Here is a 24,805-nt window from a genome sequence, read left to right on the forward strand (position 1 = left end):
GTGACCGGTCGCGCCACTGATTCACTGAACAAGATTGTTATTATTTATTTGTACAGTCCATTTATCTCTTGGCATCAACATGACTGACATTGCAGAAGCGGAGGTAAGTTATGTCTTAGGATTTGTCGGCAAGCTAGAAGTTTCAAAGAACATTTATACCAGAGCAAAGAAATTTGAACTAGCAAACGACTGGAACAACGCTTTCAAGCTTCATTTACAAGCAGCGGACGCATTTCTACGCATTAGCCGTACTGCGGATCCAAAATACCGGGACAACGCTGCCGAGGCATTAGGTCGTGCTGGAAAGATCAAGCAATTCAAAAAGCTAACTCCCTTATCAACCGACTACTTTTCAAATCGTAAGTAATCAAATAATATACTAAACCGTATCTTCTAATCCACATCAGAACTTTCAATTCTCAAAAAGTCATCCGTCATCAACAACATTCAAATCCCTCTGGCAACATCATCCCCATCCCATTCATATACAACTCCATTCAATGACCCAGATGGTCAACCATCACTCCCAACCCCTGAGTATACATGGAACCGTCCAAACTGCCCAAATTCATCACTCCCACTCCTACCATCAGACATCATCCAGAACATAGTAAACGACTGCTCAGTATGCGCTTCAATCGCAGTATGCATACAACACAACACACGATTCAAATCAAACGTATGTCTCACAATTACCCTTTCTACTCGCTAACTTTCCCCAGTTACTCCTTTCCTCCTTGTCTTCTTCTAATGACGGAAGATACGAATTAAGAGTCCTCGTCAATGGTGATTTCCGACGCGTGAGTCCCTATCCTCTCACTTATACATCATTCTAAAGTCTGCTATAGATAGGTTCGTACTAACAACCCGTCAGAGCATACGCTTAGTTCAAACAGTCATCGATGACCGTCTCCCCTTTGACTCCAACAACGATCTCGTTGGAATATCAACGGGCCCAAAGAATCAACTATGGCCTTCATTCGTCGAAAAAGCAGTCTGTACTTCCCTCTTCGTCTCCATCATGACATCCTCACCCGCAACAGTACATGAAACTCATGGGCGGATACGATTTTCTCGGCTCGTAAGTCACCCCCTCCCCCTTCGTATAGCACTGATTTGGATACCCCCAAGAAACTCTGCCATAGACCTCCAGTAAGCCCCCCACCCTACTTCATCCACCTCCTCACGCCCCACAGTGTCCTTACAGGCTGGATACCAGAACACCTCGATCTCCAAAGGTATTCTCATCTACCTCTAACCAATTCCTCGCTGACAACCAAAAGCGCATCCTTTGAACGCGAACGCACATGGTCTCGCATTATGACTGCGTTCCCGCGAGGTACACCCCTTCCATCCACTCAACAACAATACTCACACCTGTTTTAGGGGACTGTATGATGACAGTCGGAACAAACGATAAAACGCCACTCAATTACAATATACACAGCGTCAAGCTTCTTCCTTCCCATGATTATGCTGTCACAGGTAGATGCCCCCTCCCACAAATAAAATCCGATATTCACTTGTGCAGATATCAAAGAAACGAACGATGAGCGCTGGGTCACGCTTCTTGATTCGAGGTTATGTACTCCGGAGTGCGGCCAGTGCAGCGGTAGTGGGAGCTGTCCCAGTAAGTCTCCCCTTCCTGTCTGCCCGTAGATGTAACAGATGGGACAGGGGTACTCAATATCCGCTGGGACGATATCTGCACAACGTTCGAGGGGTTGTATATCAGTTGGAACCCGAGTCTGTTTGGAAGTCGTGTCACGTTTCATGGGTGCGTCTTCAATCCCACACGTGTGCCATACTTCAACGAATCCACAGATCATGGCAGCCTGAAAATGCGGAAGATCTTTCACAAGGTACGTCTGCTCTCAACTCACTTGGTACAGCGTTAACGTGCTTCGGATACAGCTTATACTCACCACCTCCGACTGAACTATCAAAAAACTAAGGACTCCGCGCATCACTCATACATAAACGAAACCGACAAGAACGGAAAGGACTCGGCGGAAACAGAAATATGGATACTCTTAACGCGTCACCTCTGCGACACTCGCCGCACAAACGAATACATCGCGATTAATGTTCAAGAGGATGATACGGTTTTGGGAGATCCAGAACATGTTGCGCTCAAGGTGTGTTTATTCCTCTCCGCGGCATATCAGATTGATACAACAGGCGCACCGCAACGCACAGAGCAACTACACAAACAGCACACACCTCCTCTCACGCATTAAAACCTCCCAATTTCAAACCCAAAATTCAGGCTCGCTCTCCATATTAGCCTGCTACGATGGTCAATTCGAACAAGTCGGATTCACGGTCAATGCGTATGCTTATTCGTCGGATGTGATGGTGTCTTGGGATACGAGGGTTCCGCCTACGAAGTATATGCAGAAGGTACCTCTCTCATTCGTTCCACTTGATCAACAACGCTGATGGATGCCAGATCGACGGCGCGTGGACTAATAAAACGGCTGGGGGTAATTGCACGCATCCGACGTATATGGTGAATCCGCAATATCACCTGCGGGTGCACAATACTAGTACGGGTATCGACAAACGGCCGAGCACAAGTACAAGTGCTGACAAGCGCAACAAGACACAAGTCATACTCACCACGCAGAGCACTAGGGATATCTCGCTGAACGTCACAGCCGTGTGGTCGCAAGGCGAGCGTATATCAGAACTAAGTCAGAAAGAAGTGGTGGCTCATTCAGGGCCTTATACATATGGGCATGCGCGTGTCGCTGCTCATCTTGCTCGTACGTCGACCTTTTACCTCGAGGGAAACGCGGCTTATTTTTTTTCATCTCGCGAAGCTGGCGACTACACAGTCATATTATCAGCTTACGAACCGGACCAAATGGGAAAATTCACGCTCAAGGTAGAGAGTCCCTCTCGGTTCGATATAAAGGCGATACCACAGGAGGATGCGGGGATGTATGTTAAGACCGTCCGTGGGGAATGGTACGTCCAATCAGTTTCAATTTTCACCCTCAAACAAATCTTGACATCTTTAGGGACTCGACAACTGCTGTTGGAGGACCGAGTCAACATCGATATCACCGCAATCCAGTGTACCAAGTAACCATCCCATGCGCTTCTGAATTCGGGTACGTTTCTCCATTCCAAAAGTCCAAACGCCCCATTCATATCTCTACAGCGCCCGTCTTCAACTCCTTTCCCGCGTCCCAGGCGTATCCACCAACCTCTCACTCTTCCCCTCCTCAAACGTCCAACGATGCATCGCTTCCTCGGGGCCCTACTCCGATGCGCTTTCGGGTGTTGACATTCCCAAGAGGAGTATAAGCCCTGGGAGATATTATCTCGTGCCTTCGACATACCATGCTGGGGTGCATGCTCAGTTTCGGATTGTTGTTTATAGTAGTGTTTCGGGGACCGAGGTCGTTCTGCGTTCGTAACTTGGCGGACGGGGAAAGGAATTTTGGAGGAATTTCTTGAGAGTGGTATGCAAGGGTTGGCTTTTGGACAACTCGTTATATATTATCTAGTCTTGATGTCGTCTTTAACTTTATTTATTCACAAGTCACCTTCTGAATTGGTGATGCGGACATGTTTAACAACAAATTATTATGTAAATAATGACAACTGTAATAAAGCTATATGTGGTGCCTGAGTTACATCAGTAGCGTAGTTAGCCAATGAAAAATCGTTTAATCGTTTAAGCAACGATCGAACGTCACCGGTGCACCGCTTGTACGTCTAGTAAGCCATTGTTAGGCTGCATCAGTGCTACCATCTCGCCACGCGCGCATTTTTGTCGTTGCTAGAATCAAATGTTCGTACTTGCACTCGATGAGTCTATGCATTCAACTTACGTCACGTAGGGACAAATCGGCCACAGTCGATTTCTATGCTGTGCTGGAGAACGAACATTACTTCATTTCAGTATCTGCAAACAGTAGAATCACGCATATCTTCGAACACCTTAAGTCCCGCTATCCCGAAACTCATCCAGTCCTGAAGAAGATCTCGTATAAGCGATGCAAGTTCTACAAATTCAAGAACCCTGTAATAATTCCCGACGACGACGTCTGGGACGACACCCGCATTGTCCAACAATGTCTGGATGAGCAAAATTGGATAGAAGTGTTACCGGATAGATCTTTGAAAGTACTGGGATCAGAACTAAGAGACGATCATGTCTACTTGGTGATCAAGCTTCCGCAACTTGAAGGTGCATCACCGCTTCATCTGTTAATAATCGACATTCTCATCCTCTGCTTCAGATAAAGCCATTGAAAATGTGCTTAAGAAAGATGAAGAGCTTTTTCGTCACTTGCAAGTCACTGTAGCAAACCTGCAGTCATGGACCGCGCGAGACGTTGAACATAACTTGGACGGTGGCACCTGGCTGACTGATAGCCAAAAACGACCAGATTCAATCGCTGACATAGAGGATCGACTGGCTCGAGCGCGTACATACGCTGTACCAAACAACGACCCGCCGTCTCATGCGGACTCTCCGAGGCTGTTATCAGGTTCAAACCGATCAATCACCCCGATCACACCCGCTAGATTCATCCCCCTCCCGGATGCGACAAGTGACCTAGAAAATGCCTCCAGTTACAAGGCACTTTTTGATAACATATTTTTACCCGCTGTACCCACCGAGGATCACCCCGTCGATGTGAAGGATACCCGAGAATTCGCAGCCTTCTTCAGCGTCCTCCGTTCTTATCACCAAGACTGCGCTCTTCTGGTGAACAACTCCTCCTCCTCCCAGAAGGCTAGCAATTTCACTGTGCATTTTATATCGCCGCCTTTCTTTTCCCGTCGTAGTGAATATTTTAAATACAAGGAGTAAGTGGGATCAATTCGTTGTTACAGCCCAACTGACCATCACGAATTTCTCAGGCAGACACCTTGGGGATTTCCCATCTTCCTGAATACTCGGGATAATCGCAACGCATGGTGCAAGTTCTTCCCAGACAGCGATTGCATGGTTTCGTCTACATCGTTTCTTTGCCCCTTCATGATCTGTCAAGTGGTTTCACAGAGAAGCGAGTCCGATCGATTCCGCATGCTAGTTCAAGGCATCGCTCTTGCGCGCGTAGGACAATGTTTCATGCAAAACGGAGAGAAATTCTTCGTTGTGGCAATTTATCTCCGTGAAAATTTGACTGCCGAAAGATATATCGTTACCCAACCTGGTGCAGATAGAAAGGTCTGTCGCTCTGTTTGTAGTTGCATTTTTTTTCTCAAACGGAGGCCAGGTATTCATTGTCCAGAAAAGTTTTGACCTTACAAAGGCCAATGAGGCAGTCGCATTCCTTCGTGAGATGTACAACCTCGCGCAGGAGCTCGACGATTTGGCAGGCAAAATTGATCCAAAGAACAAGACACGCCTTGGCGACATCAAGGTTGCCGCTTTCGAAGTGATTTCTCTTACGTCACAGGCTCAGCACAACGAAACGCCGAGGACGACATTGGCCTCCGTCTTCGAAGAAAATCGTGAAGCCAGTGGCGTTCAGGATGATCTCGGCGTCTTTGATGCCGATGACATTCAAGGTATTTTGAAAAAGATGGATTACCAGATCTTGTTCATTGTATTTGGGGTGCGTACCACCGCAATCTACAATATAGTAACACTGACAATACATCTTACAGCATCCGTTCCTCGCCTTGGTGTCAAATATCGAGAATGATTCTCAACAAGGATATCTCAAATTCGTGAAAGAGGGGCAAAAGGAGGTCGAGATCTTGCGATACCTCACGGGAATTGAATCTCCCTCAAACCACACCATCTCGCCAGTCCAGATCTGGCCGGTGCAAGGGGGTAACGTCATATCAATGCCTATGGCTGGCAGCCACCTTACCAGTCTATCCAACGCCGGCGCGCACCTATGGCCTGTGGCCGAGCAATTGTTCGAAGCTGTTGACTTCATGCATCAGCATGGCGTGGCGCACCTAGATCTGAAGCCTCCAAATATCCTCCTCCCCGCCGATGGCGGCCGCCTGTCTATCATCGACTTCAACCGATCCGCACGCGTCAAAGGCACTGAAACAATGTTCCACGGCATCGTTGGTACCATCGGATATCTTGCGCCTGAAGTCGCGGCTGGTCAAGGCCTCTACAGCGCAATCCGCGCGGACTTGTGGTCCTGTGGAAAGACGTTGGACGAGCTGTGCTCCATGTGTGGTCCATCCAGGGATCGCAACGCGCTACTCGAAATAGCTCGAGAGCTCATGAATGAAGACCCGAGACAGCGACCGATGATGTCAGATGTCTTGAAGAGGATGGCGTGTTACAAGGTCGATGCCAATACAGGACCAGGTTACTTCAGGTAACGTGCTTTATTCTTGGCGTGCATGCGGCACTATATGCGAGCATTCGTTTAATTGTTCCGAGCAGTTTCTCATCTGTCGCACCACCGGTATAACGGGAAGGACTGCAAGGGGAACCAAAGCTCTATGGCGGGAGGCTACGGCTCTCTTTATGCAAGACTGACTACGACACAAGCGCAGGGCCGACTACGGGCCAGGACTCCTGCTACTGCGCCAGGACCTCTGGCACTCTCGACGAGACCGCCCTGGTACACCGGAAGTGCACGCTTGAGCTCAACCCGCTTATATACTACGTTTACCTCAAAGTGAGCACAAGATAATTGGGCAGACGACCCGATGGCCCAAGCGTTTTGTGTAGAATATCGATCATACCGTAATAGCAGCCTAATGTACCTATACCTTTACTTCGTCAAATGTTTCTAGCTGAGGTTTCTCAACCTGAGTGTGCTCTACGTCATACACGATACTGCTCAAACTCAACATATTCTACGGTCGAAGTTCGAGGTGTGGATGCAATGAATCAATGATTAATCTAACAAGGCATTCTGAGGGTGATGCCTCTTGGCAGGATGCTAATCGTCTACCTCTTAATCATCCTCGATATGCTGGGTATGTCTCCTTAGTACATTCGCTGTCTTTGCTTCTCCTGACCAATGGCATACAGACAGTGTTCTCTTCTCCCTTATACATGCTACATTCTATCATGTAGACAGCTGTTCCTGACTCTCCCCCATTACGCGGCGGAGGTGTACATCGCGGGAAGGTCGATAAACGCGGATCTACTCGTGGATGTATGTCAAGACCGTGTGTAGGAAGTAGTGCGTCATCCACCTTTCATCAGTCAATCTAATTTTCTGCGTGAAATAATCTTGTGGATTCGACGACTGCCATTAGGAGACCCAGTCAAAACCGTTGTCAGCGCAATCCAGTCTGCGAAGTAACCATCTGATGCGCTTCTGAATTCAGGTACGCCCCTCCTCCCATCGCCTCAAATTTCAAACGAGTACTGACCACCTCATTAACATTCACATAACGCCCGTCGCCAACTCTTCGCATGCGCCCCAGGCGTACCCACCGACCCTCCTTATTTCCCTCTTCGAGCGCAAATCCTCGATTATGCATTGCTTCCTCGAGGCATTATTCCAAAGCGCTTTCAGGTGTTGATATTCCCAAGAGTATAATCCCTGGAAGTATTATCTCGTGCCTTCGGCATATCATGCTGGGTACATGCTCAGTTTCTGATTGTTGTTTATGGTATCGGTTTTTTGCGTTTATGACTCATTGGGCGATGGGTTTGGCACGGCGGATGGGGCAAGAGATTTTTGACGTGGGAGGAGGAATTCAGGGGGTGAGAGGAGGAATTCGTTGACGCGTTTGAGAGTGGTGCGCGAAGGGTTGGCTTGTGGACAACTTGTTATTATCCAGTGCAAGCGGGTTTTGATGTCGTCTTTGGCTTTATGTATTCAAATGCAAGCCCATCGTCAATCAACAATTTCTTCGGGGGATGGTTGGCAGGACGTACAAATGACACCCTCCCGTTCGTACTCATACTCACCACAAAATGCCCCTGAATCGTCGAAGAACTTTGTGAGAACTGCTATGGCGACGCCGATACTCGTATCAGTGCCCGTTTCGCAGGCTATGCAGATGCGGCGCGTATTCTGGAGGTGGAGAAAGATGAAGGGCATCACTTGTGGGAGGACGGTGTGTAGGAAGTGATGCTGGCCTTTTTTGCCTTGAGGCGTTTGGATGTATAGGACGCGTGGATGGTCTTTGAGAACGGGTGGTGCATCGTCTGCGCTGGTTAGATAGACCACTACAGACTCGTCGCCGAGAGGAAAGGAAATGTCATGAGTGGTGCATATTGAGAGTCTACCGTGAACGTGTTGAATGGGTATGGGATGAAATGACGCATTATAATTTAAATCGGTGGATGTGGAGTGTGTGTTTAGGGAGGATGTGAGGGCTTGAACGAGGGTTGGTAGTTCGTTACGGTTTGCGCGGAGGAGGGTCTGTTTGTGTTTCCAGAATTGAGCGGGGGTGAGGCCCTGTCGCGTACGTCGTATCAACAATGACGGCCGAACTTAATGAAAGATACGTACCATACTCCATAGCTCGTGATCATCCCCCGATCCCTGGATATACGCAAAACCTGTGATGCGTCTCTCCATGCCGTCCAAAACCTGCTTCGAAGCAGATATGCAGATGATAGGGTAGAACCGCCGTTCAGCATCGGTGTCAAGGAATTTTGGGAATACGGTGGTGCTGGGCGTTATCCAGATCGGGCGGAGGGGGTATTGCAGTTTCGGGAGTACGTAGAACGAAGCCTACAAAGCCACGATTTCAGATGCCTAAGACTCATGGTTAAATAAAATAAGACTTACAGCAAGATCATCCGCCCACCCATCTAACTTTTGCTCTATCTGATCATGCTCTTGTGCGCTAACCACTCCGGGCGGAGTGTACAACTTCGTGTTCCAAGCATCCGCTTCCACGTTCATGTTCGAAGTGGTTTTAAGGACAGCTCTATTTATTACTGCACACCAGATTGGAACGGTTTTAGAGAGTGCGTCTGGTATGCGCTTGCCTGCTCTCGTAGAATCCACCAAGAGCAGTCTGGGGCCCATATGTTATACGGTTTGATATTGTCGATGTAAATGGCACACGAACCCTGCGTGCGCACAGATCAAAGGTAATACGTGTATATTGGGCCTTCGAAGATTGAAGCTCCAATTTCCGGTGTGTCCATCGGTGGACTTGAAATATGTGCGTTCGTTTGATGCCTATAAGAATATTCGTGAGCTGCAACATGGATTGAGAGTAGACTTACGGTGTCAGGGTCTGTGTACCATGCTCCGCATCGCATGTTGGCTTGTGGACGTATGAGGTGAGGACGGTGATCGGTGGTGACGGTGACACTCACGGATGAGAGGAAGTCTGGAGTAAGATCGATAGACTTGGTCCACGAAAGCGGCGTCCTCTGCAATGGAATGGATTCGGTTGTAAAGATCTTGGGATTCCTTTCGTAGCTCGTTGAAGGCTAGCGATGTGCCGTCATTGTGGCCCATGACTAGGACTCTGGACGTTGGAAGTTGGAACCTTTGGGTGATAAGGCGTTTGATCATTTTCGCTGAAGGTGTGCTAACATGGATACTTACCCCATTTGGCCAAGGCGGCTGATCAACCGATCACGGTCGCTACCGGGAACGCATTACGTTCAACTTGTTGGCTTGAGAAGTCCAACGTTAACTGCAGTGCTTGTAACAACTTCAACTTCAACAAACTTCATAATCTGCCCCCTTTTACAGGGACTGTGACACACCTGCTCACACGGATGTGATAAGTAGGTTTCTTGGTAGCTTCGCCACTCCACTATGTTCTTCCTCGGAGCCGGGTACTACTTGGACTACTAGAATGATCATCTAAATGTCGTGGTAAATCCACGTCCTCCATCAGACGCTAGAGCTCAACGAGCGGCAGATATATAACGGGAGTAAAGAGGGATAGAGCTAGCAGGTGAGATATTTTTTAATCGTGTTGTCGTACATCACATAAACACGTGCACATTACTTTGAAGAATATTAAGAGGTTACCGATCGACGCAGCCGCCCATATATTGTTGGCAAAAAGAATTATCGCGGGAGCTTTTGACAGACGAAGACGGAGCGTGCAAACTGCAGAGTGCGCAAATGATGTGCGGATGAACTGACCTTTTTGTCTTTGTGGTTAAACAGGGACCTGCAACACTCGCCGCCCTAACATCACCGATTCACCACGAGACAGCACCTCGAACATTGCCCGCTTGACGGCTGCAGCTGTCAGGACACGTCACCTAAGGCTGACGGTCAGCTAGGCGTTGTTCATACATGTTCTGATCGTCAAACGTTCGGCCCGAAAAAGCTCTGCTGATCGATTGTTCCTACGCAGCGAGGACCAAAATGGAGTGAAAGTCCCCTCCATCATCTCCCTGATGGGCTAAGGTTGACGTGCATGCACATCTAGTATTCTCATTTCCGCTGTCTCCCACACAATCCATCTCCGGTCTTACCTGGATTCACAGAAGCGTATAATGGCACGTCAACATCGTAAGGTTAATCAGCGCTCAATATTGATACTCTGCACTGCACTTATGGTCGGGAAACACATGACGAGATACTTTACCAAAGGCGGGTCTTCTTAGTAAGTATGCATCCCTTCTGCTCCACCGAGATATTGATACATGTGCGTGATAGTCAATATCTTTTTTTATCATCTTTCAAATGAAGTTTCATGCTATCAACCATCCAATCAAATCGAAGACCCGCTTAGGACTCTGAGCCAGGCAGGAAATATCCCTTTTACATCCACAAATCAAAATTTCTCAATCAGCCTGGATCTACGAGTCATCTAAGCCCCTGACCCACCGTTGCAAACTCAAAGCATTATTTTGGACACGCTCCAGTAGATCAGCAACTAGATTTCCTACTTTTTTTTTGCCGTGCGCCAATACACATTGCTAAATTCTTTGAAAGGAATTTTCTGAACCGTCACCGTCACCAGCTGGCCTTCAGTGAATTCAATAAGCCGGACGGACCCGGACGTTCTATGAATTACGATAACTGATGAGCCGCACGACAGCCGGTGACCAACGCCATCCTACACCATCGGATCACAACCAAAGCGCCCAAGAGTCTTATTGTTTCAAACCGTGAGCCCCAAACTTTACCTCTGATAATTTACGGGTATGATGCCCTTCCTGCGGATGCAATACGATGCGCCCAGCCACTCTATGTTCTACCAGTGCGATCAGATTACCACATCCACTTGCAGGAAAAAACTCACTGTGAATGAGCTCAAAACACCACAGGATACCGTCAAATTCCCCTCGTACATACTGCACAAAATTTCAGATTATCGTGCGTTCCACAAGCATGACATCTTGGGGCACAATAGGACATCTTTCCACCGATCTGGCCATAAAACACATGCTGTATACAATTGCTTGTCGGGGACCCGCCGCCAGTAACCATCGGCATGCACAAACGCAAAAATGATTCCACTCATTTGCCACTCGTGGTCAATTTCTTGTAATGTGATGCCACAAATATCCAATCTGTCATGGCAAATTGAGACCGCCGCACTAGTAGCGTTGTTCCGTTCGTCCACTCCGTGGCCGCCCGTAATACTTGGATTTAGATGGACCCATAAGGTTTGGTATTCGCATCAGGCCTTGTTTTTTCCGCATACCGCAGGCTCTCTGACTTGACCTGCATTGGGACAACATCGCATAGTGATCCTTTACCAAAATCTACTAGTCCGGCGCTTCATTAAGGTTTCTTGCTTGGCCTTGCTAGCCGCAACCATCGTTGTCACCCTCGGAAAAATATGTGAGCCAGAATTTTGATAAGCTGCACCTATCGGAAAGCACAGTACGTTGTGCCGCGACCCTTTCAGCTCTTTAATTAATATCACCAAGCCAACATCTAGCATGAGATATGAGGAACTTTCCTCAAATTCGCTTCTATCGATAGGGTCTTCGGGCTTCTACTTCGATTTGCAGTTGGATCACCCTTATACTAAGAGATGTGGCCAGATTGGCTTATTACTCGTTCGAATGCGCTCTAGCCTCCGCCAATACCACTTGGACTATAAAGTAAGCAATCACCAGCACTGGTGATCACCAACAAAATATTCACGTTAACCATTGTCTGTTCTCCCTCCAACCACAAGAGCGCATGTCTACCATCTTACCTGTTAGTCTAAGTCGATCATCATACTAGTTCTTTGTCCGACAACTAATGATGGTGTGGTATTTCACAGGTCCCACACAATGATCCCTCCGCAGCTGTCAGCTTTTCTGACCACATCATCTGCTCGTGGCACAGTGGCTTGGGGATACCATGTGGCGCATATACCAGTGTATCGGACCTTTCAAGACATTTGTCGATGCACGGGGTGAATGGGCCGGCAAAATCGGTCATATCGTGTGCATGGGGTGACTGTGGAAGAGCCCCCATGAAACGGGAGAGCATTGTTCGACATGTCGAGGAAGTGCACTTGCAGGTGAAATACCTCTGCGACCAATGTAGTGCTTCTTTCTCGCGCAAATCTACGCGCAACGGTCATGTTTTCAAGTCGCATTCATACGCGTCCTAGTAGGGAATTCTTACGTTTGGATGCATATATTTTGCTGGACTTCTGGAAATTGTCTGCGATGCTGTACGTTAGTGTACCACCCTAGTATATATGTATCATATACATTATCACATCCGGTCGCCAGTCTTGGACAAAGTATTAATATTTAACCACAGTATATCTTTAAATGTACATAGTATAGTATCGTTTTGTATACATGATGGCGTTTTACCCTGATTTTTATGTTTAGGTCAGAACCCGCTCCATCCACATTAGTAATGTCGGGGGACACAGCCAGCTTGATCATGGCCCCAGCTCTCCGAGCAATATTAACATCATTAGAACCAATCCTGCCGCTCTTGTGCGGACTTTTATCCACGTTGTGTCTCATTTCTGGTTGTTGCATAAGCCCGTCATGGATTCGACGTTGAGCGCTGAGTATTCATCGAGTTTGGCGTATGATAGCATCACCGCTGCAGAAGGTCGGCTTAATGTTGTTCTTAGGATGCATGTTTATTGTCTCTACTCCGTTTTTCGCACGTCCGCCTTTTGGGCTTGGCAGCAGAGTAGGAAAATGAATCATGCGCGTAGTTGAACTTCTGACCTGAACAGGGATTGGCCAATTTTTACGAGGCTGATCTCGCGCAGGCTGTGTAGGCGCTGGTGGGTGTTGCAAAGGCAGAGTAGGGTGACCATCTAGGGTATAGTGCTGCGAGGCAGGCCGTGAAGTCACTGGCGGGTGTTACAGAGGTGGAGTAGTGTGAACACCCGAGATATAGGGCTGCGAGTGATGTTCTGATTCAAAGACATGTACGGAAACTGAAGGCACCAAGGCGCAGTAAAAGAGAAAAACACTCACGGTCAACACGAACACGTTCATGGAACACGCCCAACACGTCTTCTAAATTTAGTCTCTCAAAGGCATGATGGAGAGGCGCATAGTTGATGAGTTCGATGAGTAACACTGCTAGGTCAATTATCTTGTGCATTATGACGGTACTTGTCAGAAATGAGCGTTGAATGTATGTTTTGGTGTGGTGCGGCAGTGATGCATTACTAGTAGTGGTGTGGCAAGTTGCGGCAGTGATGCGGCAAAATACCTGAGCCCGATAGCATAGCACAATTATGGGTGCACTGCAGAATCGTTGCCGAGAGGGGATGAAATATCATGAGTGGTCCATATTGAGAGTCTACCGTGAACGTGTTGAATGGGTATGGGATGCAATGACGCATTATAATTTAAATCGGTGCGTGTGGAGTGTGTTTGGGGAGGGTGTGAGGGCTTGAACGAGGGTTGGTAGTTCGTTACGCTTTGTGCGGAGGAGGGTCTGTTTGTATTTCCAGAATTGAGCGGGGGTGAGGCCCTGTCGCGTAAGTCGTGTCAACAACAACGGCTGAACTTAAATGGGGGATACGTACCATACTCCACAGTTCATGATCATCCCCCGATCCCTGGATATACGCAAAGCCTGTGATGCGTCTCTCCATGACGTCCAAAACCTGCCTCGAAGCAGATATGCAGATAATGGGCAGAATCGCCGTTCAGCATCGGTATCAGGGAATTTGGGGAATATGGTGGTGCTGTGCGTTATCCAGATCGGGCGGAGGGGGTATTGCAGTTTCGGGAGTACGTAGAACGAAGCCTACAAAGCCACGATTTCAGATGCCTAAGACTCATGGTTAATAAGACTTACAGCAAGATCATCCGCCCACCCATCTAACTTTCGTTCTATCTGATCATGTTATTGTGCGCTGATCACCCCAGGTGGAGTGTACAACTTCGTGTTCCAAGCATCCACACCCACGTTTATGTTCGGGGCGGTTTTAAGGACGGATCTATTTATGACTGCACACCAGATTGGAACGGTTTTAGATAGCGCGTCTGGCATGTGTTTGCCTGCTCTCATACTAGAATCCACCAAGAGCAGTCTAAAGCCCGCACGTTATACAGTTTCATATCGTCGATGCAAGTGGCACACGAACCCTGCGTGCGCACAGATCAAAGGTAGTACGTGTAGGGCCTTCGAAGATTGAAGCTCCAGTTTCTGGTGTGTCCGGCGGTGGACTTGAAATAGAATGCGCGTTCGTTTGATGCCTGCCAAGGTGGGTTCAATATTCGCGAGCTGCAAAACATGGATCAAGAGTGGACTTACGGTATCAGGGTCTGTGTACCATGCTCCGCATCGCATGTTGGCTTGTGGACGCGTGAGGTGATGACGATGATCGGTGGTGACGGTGACACTCACGGATGAGAGGAAGTCTGGAGTAAGACTGATAGACTTGGTGTAGTACGAAAGCGGTGTCCTCTGCAATGGAGTGGAATTGGTTGTAGAGATCTTGCGATTCCTTTCGTAGCTCACTGAAGGCTAGCGATGCGCCGTCCCTGTGACCCATGACGCGGACGATCTATAGGCATCGAAACTCGTAAATCTTTGGCCAGGTGATAAAGCGCTGATCAATCTCGCTGATCCAGTGGCTCCGAGGACCCGAGGCGTACTACTATACCTCATTTGGCTAAGGCTGCGGATTTAACAGGATTGCGTTAGACTTGTTGGTTTTGAGAAGCCAAAGGTTTTGTGCAATGCCAAGGTTAATATACTGCTTTGTTTTTACCCAAATTCACAATCTTATATCCCTTGGACAGGAAATGTGACATACCCTACTCGCGAACGCAATAGTGGAGCTCAATCGGCGACTCCGCTACTACTTGGATTGTCAATCGAAGCTGTTTCATCAGACAGTAGATCAATATCTGCTGTGGTAAATTTACGTCCTCCATCAGACGCCGCTAGAGCACGTACAGCAGCAGAGATGGATAGGGATGGCAGGTGAGACACTTTTTTTTACAAATCGCAAGCTTTAATCGTGTATTACACAAACTTCTGCGCACTATTTTGAAAACTAATAAGCTATCTGTTGACGCAGCCGCACGCATAAATTAACAAAAGAATCATCGCGGGAGCTTTTGACAGGATGAAGAAAGACGGGGCGTGCAAGTCGGAATGAACTGTCGTCTCTATGGTTCAGCGGGGTCTTTACCGTCGTAACATCAGCAACTATTATTCACGGTTAGTTGAGCGTTATCCTTATTTTTACACGTTCTGCCTCCCAAAAAGTTCTGCTGATTGATTATCAGAGCCTGTGTGAGCGACGACCAAAATGAAGTGAAAGTCCTCCCCCATGATAGGCTAAGGCCAACATACACATCTAATATTCACATTTCCACCATCTCCCACACGATCCATCTCCGCATAGGTATGCACATTGTATCCCTCAAATGAAGTTTCATCCTTATTAACAAATGGAAGGCCCGCTTAGGAGCCCTTCTCTTTACATCTTCACATTTGATTAAGTCTCTCTGAATCCACGAGTCACCAGCCCTTGACCCACCACGTTACAAACTCAAAGTATTGTTTTGGACGCGCTCCGGTAGATCAGCGGCAGGTTTTCTATTTTTCCACGCCCCAACAGACGTTGCTGAACGTTTTGAAAGAAAACTTCTAACTCGTCACCGTCACTAGCTCGCCTTGAGTAAGCTCAATGAACTGGACGCACTTGGAACATCCGATGGAGCCACCCATTGCAAAAGCCGGTGGGCGTTCCGTGAATTACGATAACTGATAAGTTGCACGGCAGACAGCAAGCAATACCATCCTACGTCGTCGGATCACGACCAAAGCGCTAAAAGTCTTATGTTCTACCAATGCGATCAAATTACCACATCAAAAAATTCACTACAAACGAGCTCACCACGCCACAGTATTCCCCTTGCATATGCTGCGCTTATAATTTATCGTGCGTTCTACAGCAAATGAACTGCTCATGTTGTTCTATTCATTCCGCTCCGTCGCCACCCGTGATATATTGATACTTGGACCTATGACGTTTTGTATTCGCATCGGGTCTTGTTTTCTCCGCATATCACAGGTTCTCCGACTTGACCTGCGTGGGGACGATTGCATAGGCATCCTTGGGCAAAAGCTGCTAGTCTGGTGCTTCACGTTGTCGTCACCCTTGGAAAAATACGTCTGTCAGAATTCTGATGATATACACCCGTCGGAAAGCACGATACGCAACCCTTTCACTTCTTTCATTGATATCACAAAGCTGCTATCTGACACGAGGAATTCATAGGGTGTATCGCACCGGTTATACTATCTAGAATAGGATTGCATTGCATTGCTCGTTCGGATGCGCTCTAGCCTCTGCCAAATACTCGCACTATAAAGTCAGCGATCACAAATACAGGTAGTTACCAACAAAACGTTCTCAACTATTGTCTATTCTCCCTCCTACTGCGAGAGCGCATGTCTGCCTTCTTATCTGTCAGTCATCATACTTGTTCTTTGTCCGACAACTAATGATGGTTTGGTATTTCATAGGCCCCACACAATGATCCCACTCCTGCCACCGACTTTTCTAACCACACCATCTGCTCGTGGGACAGTGGCTTGGGAATACCATGTGGTGCATATATCAGTGTATCGAACCTTTCAAAACATTTGTCAACGCACGGGGTGAATGGGCCGGCAAAATCGGTCATATCATGTGCATGGGGTGACTGTGGAAGGGCGGCCATGAAACGGGAGAACGTTATTCGACATGTCGAAGAAGTGCACTTGCAGGTGAAATACCTCTGCGACCAATGTAACGCTTCTTTCTCGCGCAAATCTACGCGCAACGCTCATGTTTTCAAGTTGCATTCATACGCATCGTAGTCCTTACGTTTGGGTGCATAAATTTTGCTGGACTTCTGGGAATTCTCTGCGATGCTGTACGTTAGTGTACCACCCTTGTATATTCAATGTCACATTCAGTCCCCAGTCTTCTCAATTTTCAACCACAGTATACCTTCTTCAAATTCGTGTACATATAGCGCGCTCGTATGGTGCTGTTATCATTTTTGCAAACAGCTATAATTACAAAGAAGGTAGAACAGAATTCCAGAACAGTACTGGACCAAATTTTTGAATAAGATGTACACTCCCCGAATACCAGAAATATTAATAATAGTTGCAAGACGCTCTCCGTTACGAAGAAGACAACATGGACTTGTCAAACTACCATTAAAAACTCATTCGTCGGACGTCCTACTATCACCTTCATTGATTAAATAAGTGTCGAAGCATGAAGGAAATACTATGTCTTCTGTTATTCTCTCGTTCGAGTGCTGTATCAAGATCAATGCCTCAGTGGGACTAGTACATACGGACGTAATTTAGAGTTTTGTAATGGAAATCGAACGATCAATGATTACTAATATTTTATAAAGCTCCCACCATTGAGTCCAAAAATAAACACGCTCATAGCCTATCACACTCACTAAATCTTAAAGACGGTGTCGTTTGAGCTCTACGTGAGCCTGCAAACGTTTTGCTCAAACAAGTATGTACTTACTACGCGAGCGAACGCGTATCGTAAGATGCCGTTTTGCAACACGTTTCTTTCATCTCGCTTTCATCTCGCGTTAGCTCACCTATTTTTCTTAGAAGAGAATCTTCCGCTCCTGTCAAAGTTTTGCACTATTTCTCGTTTACAATGACTAACGTTTGCGTCGAATTCTGGGTTTCCGAGCGGGGTAGGGGGGAAAGTCACGTCTTCTCTAAACCCTGGTGGCCCAAGCAAAAATCAATCCGACGCTGTTAGATTGGTTGATGGAGTAGTTAGAAATAGGAACCGCGAGACTGTTACGTCTGACTTCACGCGAAATTATCACGCGTTCTGATCGAAATAGCAACAGAGCAGACCGGAGACAGGCAACATCGGGATTAACATTCATCTCCGATGACGAAGACTTGCTTGATCTTCCAGGTAGCGAGTCAAGGGCCCGCTATGGTCCTAAGGCCCCACCCCCAACTGAAGTAATTCGTGTCGGTGCTGCTAGCAGTCAGTTTTCACTAAATTTATAGCATCAATATATACTTCGTTCAGTATTCATATCACTAGCAGAGTCTGCAAAAGACATACCTTACACTATTAGATTCTGCTTTCGATTTCGCAGACTCCACCTTTGTTATAACTCAACGAGCAATAGTGAGCACCTTCTGTAGCTGCCCGCCATGCACAATCTGGTTGTCGATTTTTGAAGGGTCTCTCTGGATCAAGCCCAGACTTGGATAACGAACAATTCAAGAAACGAACTTTGACTCAACCCAAGATCTATTGTTGGTGAATCAGAATTTGGAATTTGAATTAAACCGCAGTCTCGTTGGCTTTGTGGTGTCCTACTCTCGAAAGCCACCTATTTGCGCTTGTGTGAGGTATAGCATTTCTATCGCGTAGCTCGATTACAGTCCAAGGTATTATTTGAGACGCTGGTGTATCAATCGTCGGAGGTAGGCTGAATGATATTTCTCGGTTCCGGGGAAGGAATTACCCCAAGAGGATTAGTCAAGTAATTGCGGAGGAACTCCCTCCAGTTGGCTTTCAAGGGCACGAAATGACCTATCTAGGGTGTCAGAAGCGAGTCACAGCACAAGGTCGAATCGGCTGACCGCCATCATGCTCCTCCAATCTCTTGTTCTGTGAGAGATCAAGTAGACCCTTCGAGCGCTCCTCAATGACAATGACATCGTTTCTCCCGAGAACGTGCAGGGTTGGTGTAGAATATGATGTCCCAAAGATTTCTGCACTGAGAGACCCGGATGCTTTGAAGCCTGAGACGGCTACACAGAATTTGCTAAGTCAAGGTTGAGCACTTGATTCTCTTTGGTAGGACACGTTACGTACAAAGGCGGGTGAGGAGCCTCTCCATCAACGAGAAAGGGAGGATATGAATGAGGCCGCTCTAGCTGAAGAAGGATGAAGCCTTGAGAGTCAACAGGTACGATCACATCACGAATATACACACGAGAGCGGCAAGCAGAGCAGCCATAGCTGCTCCTTGACTTTGGTTTCACCGATAAGCCAGACGGCATCAAAGATGGACAGTGAAAGATTACCTGAAGCCAAACACACCCTACGACCAATTCATTTTAGCTCAATGTGTGATATGCAGCGGACATGCTCACATCATATCGATCACGCTGAAGAATATCTCTCAAAAAGAGTATAGATTCTTCTAACCCGTGGGCGATTGTCTTCTCCGGGTTGGTTTTCCACCAAGCTCGGGGCGTAGTTGAAGGATCAGAAGATGTCGCGTTCGCCTCTGAAGCTCCGAGAGCTGTAAATGAAGCTGCGGACGAGGTGCCGTTGAGGTCAACAGGAAGTAAGACAATGGGTCCGTCGACGAATACTATATCCGTTTGTTAAGCTGTATATCGGTATGGTTGCATAGATTCCAAGCGTACCCATTTCAATGCCTTTTCCCATCGATTTCCTCAAGGCCCCAAGCTTTGATGAATGAGCACGATGGGGTACCAAAACACGAAGATACTTACGCGTTTACTGAATATATTTGCATTTTGCGAGTGCCTGAGGAAGTGAATCAGTCATCCACGTATGCTGCTCAGCCAGTGGTGATTCGTAAACTCATTAGAGTATAAACTGGTACTTACCCATGCAGCATTAGCACCTTCGTTGGAGCAGCCATCACTGTCAGTTCGCCTCTTCTTTCCTCTAGTCAGATCTGTAGGCTGTAGGATGACAGCCGTTCCGTCTACGTTATCAGAGCGTGTATGCAGTCAAAGTGGGCTCAAGGTCTATCGGTCTTCGCCTAAATATCGGTCGGGCCGGTCAGAGCCGTTCCAACTTCCCAGCTGCTCACCACAAACTAAGTCGGAATTCGAACTCACACACCCTTCATTTAACCAAAACACAATGTACACCCTTAAGACTTTCTGTATCTGCAAATGAATCTCCTCGAATGTACTCGCTCTTCTTAAATCACTCCGAGTACCGATCTTGCGACGGTGAAACTTTCATCGTCTCGATGATCCCTCTCACTTTTTCATACACAGCGAACACGATCGCCTGTCCAGGAGCCACTCGCAGAACTCTCGGCGTAATCCCTTTGTAGAACGACCGGACGCCTTCCTGTTTCCACATATCCTTTGCTATCGCTGCAATCCGCTCAAACGCTGTGGTTCCTGGTTCATACGTGGCTTTTTGCAATCCTATCGATGTCGTGAATTACTTGGATGTAGGCAATCCCTGTAAGATGAACTTACGAGTTTTAATCGTGTCTATCGGAGCGTTCGAGAAGGGTCCCATAGCACCTGATATAAGTCCAATAATCATGTGTTGGTATGAAGGTAAGTCCTTCAAATCCGGCTGGTATGTGTGTGCCAATTTCTTAAGTTCCTGATATGCAGTGAAGTTCGCGCCTACGATCACATTATTCATAAGCCTCGTCACGGTATCAATGACAGATCTCGTTAGACTGACCTTGATTAGTAGCTTGCCGTAAAGCAGTGAGCGATACTCCTCTATAAAGGGCCGAAAAACCTTCTTCACGTATGATCGTATACACCGCATGACCCGCATTACGATATCTTGGAGCTTCCAGCGGATCAGCGAGCGAATGTTGTTGCGCCTGCAGACGGATCTTCACTACTTCCATTGGACAGACGACCGCGACCGCCTCGGTCGTCCCAGCAGCGAGGCCAGCTAAGCCTAGAGTTCAGTTTCCATCACGCAATAACTTTGAAGAGATTACCGATGAAGATATTCCCCACCCTGGTGTTTCCTGTTGATTTATCTGCTAACCATTCTTTGTAAGTCTCGAAGCTGGCAAATCGGATGGCCATCTTTGGGACTATTCCGGAAAGGACAGCGCCGAGGCCCTTGTATAATGCTAATGGCGTCTCGCGTTTAACAATCATAACACCTGTCGCCAAAAATCCTCGTGGCTTCGTCTGGCGGGGAGTTAGTTGATGAATGCCGTACAACATCACTAGTGACATACCCCAGGGGCCATCCCGGATTTGGAGAGTTGCATCCGCACCTTTATGGTGTCGAGTGGTTGGCAGCATATCTGAGACCCTTGATCGTTTTATGTGGTACACGACATTGAATATACACACTTACCGCCTCCATCGCGCCAGCGATCCCTCCAGCCGTGATATGTGTAGCGAAGCCTACCGGCTTCTTGTCCCCATTTCTTGGCATAATTATAGAGGACCTAGGCGTCTGGAGGGTTGGGTAGGGTATTAGATACCAGCGGATGAAAAGCTGGGACAAATAAAATGAAGGTTACCCTCACATACGGCCGATGAAATGTAAGACTGGCGCGGATTTAACATGTGAATATTTGGTTTTCGTCTACTATTTTCGGACCTTCCCGCGTTAGCACCGACCAAGTATTTCCAGTACTGTCCTTGGATCAATCGATTGATCATTGATCATCGATGTGCCCGCGAGAGTCACGAGCTATGTTTGTTTTCCCCGTTCTTTATCCGCTTTGCATCCGAATATTGGTACATGCGCGCACGCGGCACTAGTCAAAAAACCGGGCGGCACATCGATGTCAAGTCGACAAACAAGTTGAAACAATCAGCCAAGTTGCGGCTCACACGGCTCAGAGCTGCCGATTTAGATGAGTGAAACAGTAATCTTTCCGAAACAAACGGGAGTCTATTGTGGATCCGAGTGTGAAGCAGATGCATAATGCGTGCCAAGGTATCCGATGGAGAACGACAAGAATGCGATAAAATGAAATGCGACTGCTAAGGTATTTAGGTAATCGTTGAGGTATAAGATCCAAGGATGTATGTGCTATGATGAATGTTAACTGTCGTTCGCGATTGCGTCGCCTTCGGTCGTTCGTACTTTCTCCGTGGCAGCAGGTATCGAGCAACAATCTCTAAGCAAAGGCATCGATTGTGACAAAGCTGACACAGGTGACGAATTTGGCGAACTAGACAGTGTTTCCTCGCCTGATGGTTTAGGTTCTTCGTCAGCCAGAAACTCGTTTGATGCATGAAGGGACTCGATATCGTCATCGTGAACTGGGCAGAAAGGACCCTTAAAGAACCTATGTTGGGCGTATGCGAATGCAGGTCTGTTCATGTCCCGTGCCAATATATCAGACTTACGATACAAGACATAAGAAACTGGCGACACATACGTCAGTGCAATGGAGAGTGCAATCATAACCAATGTGCCCGTGGGCGGAAAGTACCCATTATTCGTGGTGTCCTGCAATCTGATTAAACTGTGATTGTTTTTGAACAATTCAAGGTGAGTACATACCACGACATGATAACTGTTTCTGTCAATCAAATATCTGAGGCCCCGACTCATGCCAGATTGCTGATTAACAGCCAAGTCGGTCCCCAGGACGCACAAGAAAGTACCGACAGATGCCGATCCTAGAAGCTATTCGATTCAGTCAGGATTCAAGGAGACCATGAAGGACGAATTCAACGCTCACCAGTCCAGCTCGCTGTTTCCAAATGACAAGTACTGCACTCGCGAGACCACAAAATGCTATGAGTAGCCAATTGACGAAGAACGCAGCAGGCTCGGGTACCAATAAAAGGTTACGTAGTAATACTATCCGTATCCCGATGGCGAGGCCACCCTGTATGCCTAACTGGAGGAGCCCTACCATACGACCCACTTCTAAAAGCCCGAAGATAAAACCAAAACCAAATAGTACAAGAACTAGAGCTGTCAAGGTAATGTCCGAAATACCGACATTGTCTAATGTATTAACAAAAACGGACCATGCTGTAGATGGGTTAGGTAAATTTTCATACGGATGAATGATTAGTCGCTACCCACATGTTACAGCCACAGATAGGCCTATGGCCGCACCGGTGGTGAGGCGCCGGCCACGAAAGCCGGCCAGCATGAGCGGAACGCCAACTGTGAATGAGAACGCAATCCACAAGATAGCGGGCAGTGAGAATCCACTACCGCTGCCATCGGTTGCGAGTCCTTGAGGAATTTCATTTCCAGTGAGTGGACTGTAAACCACGACGGTCCCGTTTTTGTTGGTGACAATGACATTGGGATCTTGGAGATGTTGAAGTTGATGAGTAGACGTGGAGTGCGTGGTCTGTGCCATAGCTCCTTGTAGCAGGGTACTTGCGAGAGCGGTGAAGGCTAAACATGGTACGAGTAGTAGTCGTTCGCTGTGGCGACATCTGCAGCGCGTTGAAACCACCATGGGTCTCCTGCTTACGCCAACAGCGAATTTAAAGAGAGACTAATTATAATATAAGACAAATGCCTTGATGGAGAGGCCTGAACTAGAAGACAGGCCAACAAAATTCAAACGAGCGACAATCAAAATGAGTGGGGGTTAGCGTCTTGAGACGCTTTCTTGAAACGAAGACGAAGACGACGGAACGAAGAAAAAGACTTGTTGCTGTTGCAATTGTGCCTTCCGCGAAGGTCCAGACTGCAATTGATCCGGTACCCGAAATCAAGGTTTGAGCATTTCAAACTGGTTACTTATTACGTCAATTCACTACGGTAATTACGGCACTACGGCGGCAAAAAGACGGCCAGGTGGCGGACTTTGGTGGACTTTCAAATCACCTCGTTGGTGCTGCGGTGTAATTTCAATGCCCGACGTGCCGTTTGTTAGCCACCAGCCTTCCGTTCTTGCCGTAGTGCGTGCCGGCGCTGGATGGGGATGCTCTCGTCACTAGACTACAATCGGCATCCCACGCACTTTCGTATTTCTAGCTACTTGAACACTGATACGACTCATTTCGACCAATATAATATTGAAGCAAAATCGAGTGAGATAGTTGAAAGTGTCAAAGTCATGTACAAATGTCACCAGCTACCGATAGGACGCATTGACGGCCCGGGAGTTTCAAATTGCACTTTGGAAGTGCTGGGTGCAGCGCGCATTCGGGTGGACTGCCGTCATCGGACCGGTCGTGCAATTGAGCTTACATAGACAACGTGACATGTTGTGACTTGCAGTGATATTTGCGTGACTGCCGACTTTTCTTCATTCAATCATCTTTATTTACCTCAATGGAATAACCTTTGGTATTATTCATCGTCTACTCTCATGGGTCCAACTTGCCAAGATCAGAAGTAGCACTACAACTTCTTCAGTCCTCTTACAGAGCCGCAAATTCAGTGGCAATGTCGCCGGACGAGATACTCCCTGGACCTGCAAGAATATCATCTGCATCACGAGGCTCTGTCGAGAGTGGAAGCGTCCACGTGAAGGATGCTTCAAGATCTTGTGCAATCTCGACAACAATGTCAACCTCTTCACAAGTATGCAGAGCATGTCGACGGCGGGTGGCATGCCTCTACAATTGAGAGGATCATCACAGCGAAGACCTGAAATTTCGAAATTGAATTGATTGCAAGGTTTTTCCACCATGACTTGGCAGGGTCGTCTGCTTGGTCACCAGCACCATCTTACTTGAGGGTTGGTTCTCGCGTTCTATTGAATCATTCCAAACCCATCCGTGTCATCATAATCTAGATTATATGTCCACGAGTCTCAGATGCCCTGGAG

The 24,805-nt window shown here is 47.4% G+C and overlaps 9 protein-coding genes across 9 annotated transcripts; 4 read left to right on the forward strand and 5 right to left on the reverse strand.

The window, feature by feature from the left end:
- The first annotated feature begins 19 nt into the window (after positions 1–19).
- Positions 20–3,638, forward strand: F5147DRAFT_704998 (uncharacterized protein). Its single transcript, XM_041437928.1, is given in 20 exon segments — positions 20–103; positions 149–359; positions 408–679; positions 723–800; positions 811–812; positions 895–994; positions 1,044–1,081; positions 1,132–1,152; positions 1,197–1,238; positions 1,284–1,339; positions 1,387–1,485; positions 1,532–1,630; positions 1,678–1,777; positions 1,825–1,862; positions 1,915–2,138; positions 2,200–2,403; positions 2,453–2,768; positions 2,826–2,973; positions 3,027–3,119; positions 3,170–3,638. 20 exon segments carry the CDS (start codon positions 80–82, stop codon positions 3,426–3,428), a joined length of 2,424 nt encoding a protein of 807 aa, XP_041290790.1. The 5' UTR covers positions 20–79; the 3' UTR covers positions 3,429–3,638.
- Positions 3,639–4,830: 1,192 nt separating this feature from the next.
- Positions 4,831–6,771, forward strand: F5147DRAFT_272226 (kinase-like domain-containing protein). Its single transcript, XM_041428968.1, has 4 exons — positions 4,831–5,194; positions 5,244–5,585; positions 5,638–6,314; positions 6,383–6,771. Exons 1-4 carry the CDS (start codon positions 4,970–4,972, stop codon positions 6,408–6,410), a joined length of 1,272 nt encoding a protein of 423 aa, XP_041290791.1. The 5' UTR covers positions 4,831–4,969; the 3' UTR covers positions 6,411–6,771.
- An 805-nt stretch (positions 6,772–7,576) lies between these two features.
- On the reverse strand, positions 7,577–9,414 carry F5147DRAFT_705020 (tRNA A64-2'-O-ribosylphosphate transferase). The gene is made up of 7 exons (XM_041437929.1): positions 9,239–9,414; positions 9,146–9,186; positions 8,986–9,098; positions 8,700–8,931; positions 8,418–8,642; positions 7,871–8,363; positions 7,577–7,768 (listed from the first exon to the last, which is right to left on the reverse strand). Exons 1-7 carry the CDS (start codon positions 9,381–9,383, stop codon positions 7,587–7,589), a joined length of 1,431 nt encoding a protein of 476 aa, XP_041290792.1. The 5' UTR covers positions 9,384–9,414; the 3' UTR covers positions 7,577–7,586.
- Positions 9,415–11,702: 2,288 nt separating this feature from the next.
- On the forward strand, positions 11,703–12,451 carry F5147DRAFT_705021 (uncharacterized protein; the record flags this gene model as incomplete). The annotated part of the gene is made up of 4 exons (XM_041437930.1): positions 11,703–11,723; positions 11,771–11,947; positions 12,025–12,047; positions 12,115–12,451. Exons 3-4 carry the CDS (start codon positions 12,030–12,032, stop codon positions 12,448–12,450), a joined length of 354 nt encoding a protein of 117 aa, XP_041290793.1. The 5' UTR covers positions 11,703–11,723; positions 11,771–11,947; positions 12,025–12,029.
- Positions 12,452–13,552: 1,101 nt separating this feature from the next.
- On the reverse strand, positions 13,553–14,823 carry F5147DRAFT_775794 (initiator tRNA phosphoribosyl transferase-domain-containing protein; the record flags this gene model as incomplete). Its single annotated transcript, XM_041441775.1, has 7 exons — positions 13,553–13,793; positions 13,849–14,072; positions 14,124–14,162; positions 14,235–14,358; positions 14,413–14,552; positions 14,583–14,623; positions 14,676–14,823. The coding sequence occupies 7 exons, from the start codon at positions 14,821–14,823 to the stop codon at positions 13,553–13,555; spliced, it is 957 nt and encodes a 318-aa protein (XP_041290794.1).
- A 1,827-nt stretch (positions 14,824–16,650) lies between these two features.
- Positions 16,651–17,252, forward strand: F5147DRAFT_272315 (uncharacterized protein). Its single transcript, XM_041428969.1, has 2 exons — positions 16,651–16,754; positions 16,812–17,252. Exons 1-2 carry the CDS (start codon positions 16,737–16,739, stop codon positions 17,145–17,147), a joined length of 354 nt encoding a protein of 117 aa, XP_041290795.1. The 5' UTR covers positions 16,651–16,736; the 3' UTR covers positions 17,148–17,252.
- A 1,340-nt stretch (positions 17,253–18,592) lies between these two features.
- Positions 18,593–20,113, reverse strand: F5147DRAFT_705035 (serine hydrolase FSH). Its single transcript, XM_041437931.1, has 9 exons — positions 19,926–20,113; positions 19,809–19,842; positions 19,719–19,761; positions 19,440–19,663; positions 19,371–19,387; positions 19,280–19,316; positions 19,159–19,220; positions 18,924–19,108; positions 18,593–18,873 (listed from the first exon to the last, which is right to left on the reverse strand). The coding sequence occupies exons 1-9, from the start codon at positions 19,958–19,960 to the stop codon at positions 18,752–18,754; spliced, it is 759 nt and encodes a 252-aa protein (XP_041290796.1). The 5' UTR covers positions 19,961–20,113; the 3' UTR covers positions 18,593–18,751.
- A 35-nt stretch (positions 20,114–20,148) lies between these two features.
- F5147DRAFT_705043 (mitochondrial carrier domain-containing protein) lies at positions 20,149–21,587 on the reverse strand. Its single transcript, XM_041437932.1, has 6 exons — positions 21,397–21,587; positions 21,275–21,343; positions 21,026–21,224; positions 20,755–20,976; positions 20,538–20,693; positions 20,149–20,483 (listed from the first exon to the last, which is right to left on the reverse strand). The coding sequence occupies exons 1-6, from the start codon at positions 21,475–21,477 to the stop codon at positions 20,254–20,256; spliced, it is 957 nt and encodes a 318-aa protein (XP_041290797.1). The 5' UTR covers positions 21,478–21,587; the 3' UTR covers positions 20,149–20,253.
- Positions 21,588–21,905: 318 nt separating this feature from the next.
- F5147DRAFT_705045 (uncharacterized protein) lies at positions 21,906–23,730 on the reverse strand. The gene is made up of 5 exons (XM_041437933.1): positions 23,095–23,730; positions 22,742–23,040; positions 22,561–22,686; positions 22,436–22,506; positions 21,906–22,369 (listed from the first exon to the last, which is right to left on the reverse strand). Exons 1-5 carry the CDS (start codon positions 23,480–23,482, stop codon positions 22,096–22,098), a joined length of 1,158 nt encoding a protein of 385 aa, XP_041290798.1. The 5' UTR covers positions 23,483–23,730; the 3' UTR covers positions 21,906–22,095.
- Positions 23,731–24,805: the final 1,075 nt, after the last annotated feature.

This window comes from Suillus discolor (genome assembly GCF_016758755.1).
Source record: "Suillus discolor strain FC423 chromosome Unknown F5147scaffold_42, whole genome shotgun sequence".
Lineage (NCBI taxonomy): Eukaryota > Fungi > Basidiomycota > Agaricomycetes > Boletales > Suillaceae > Suillus > Suillus discolor.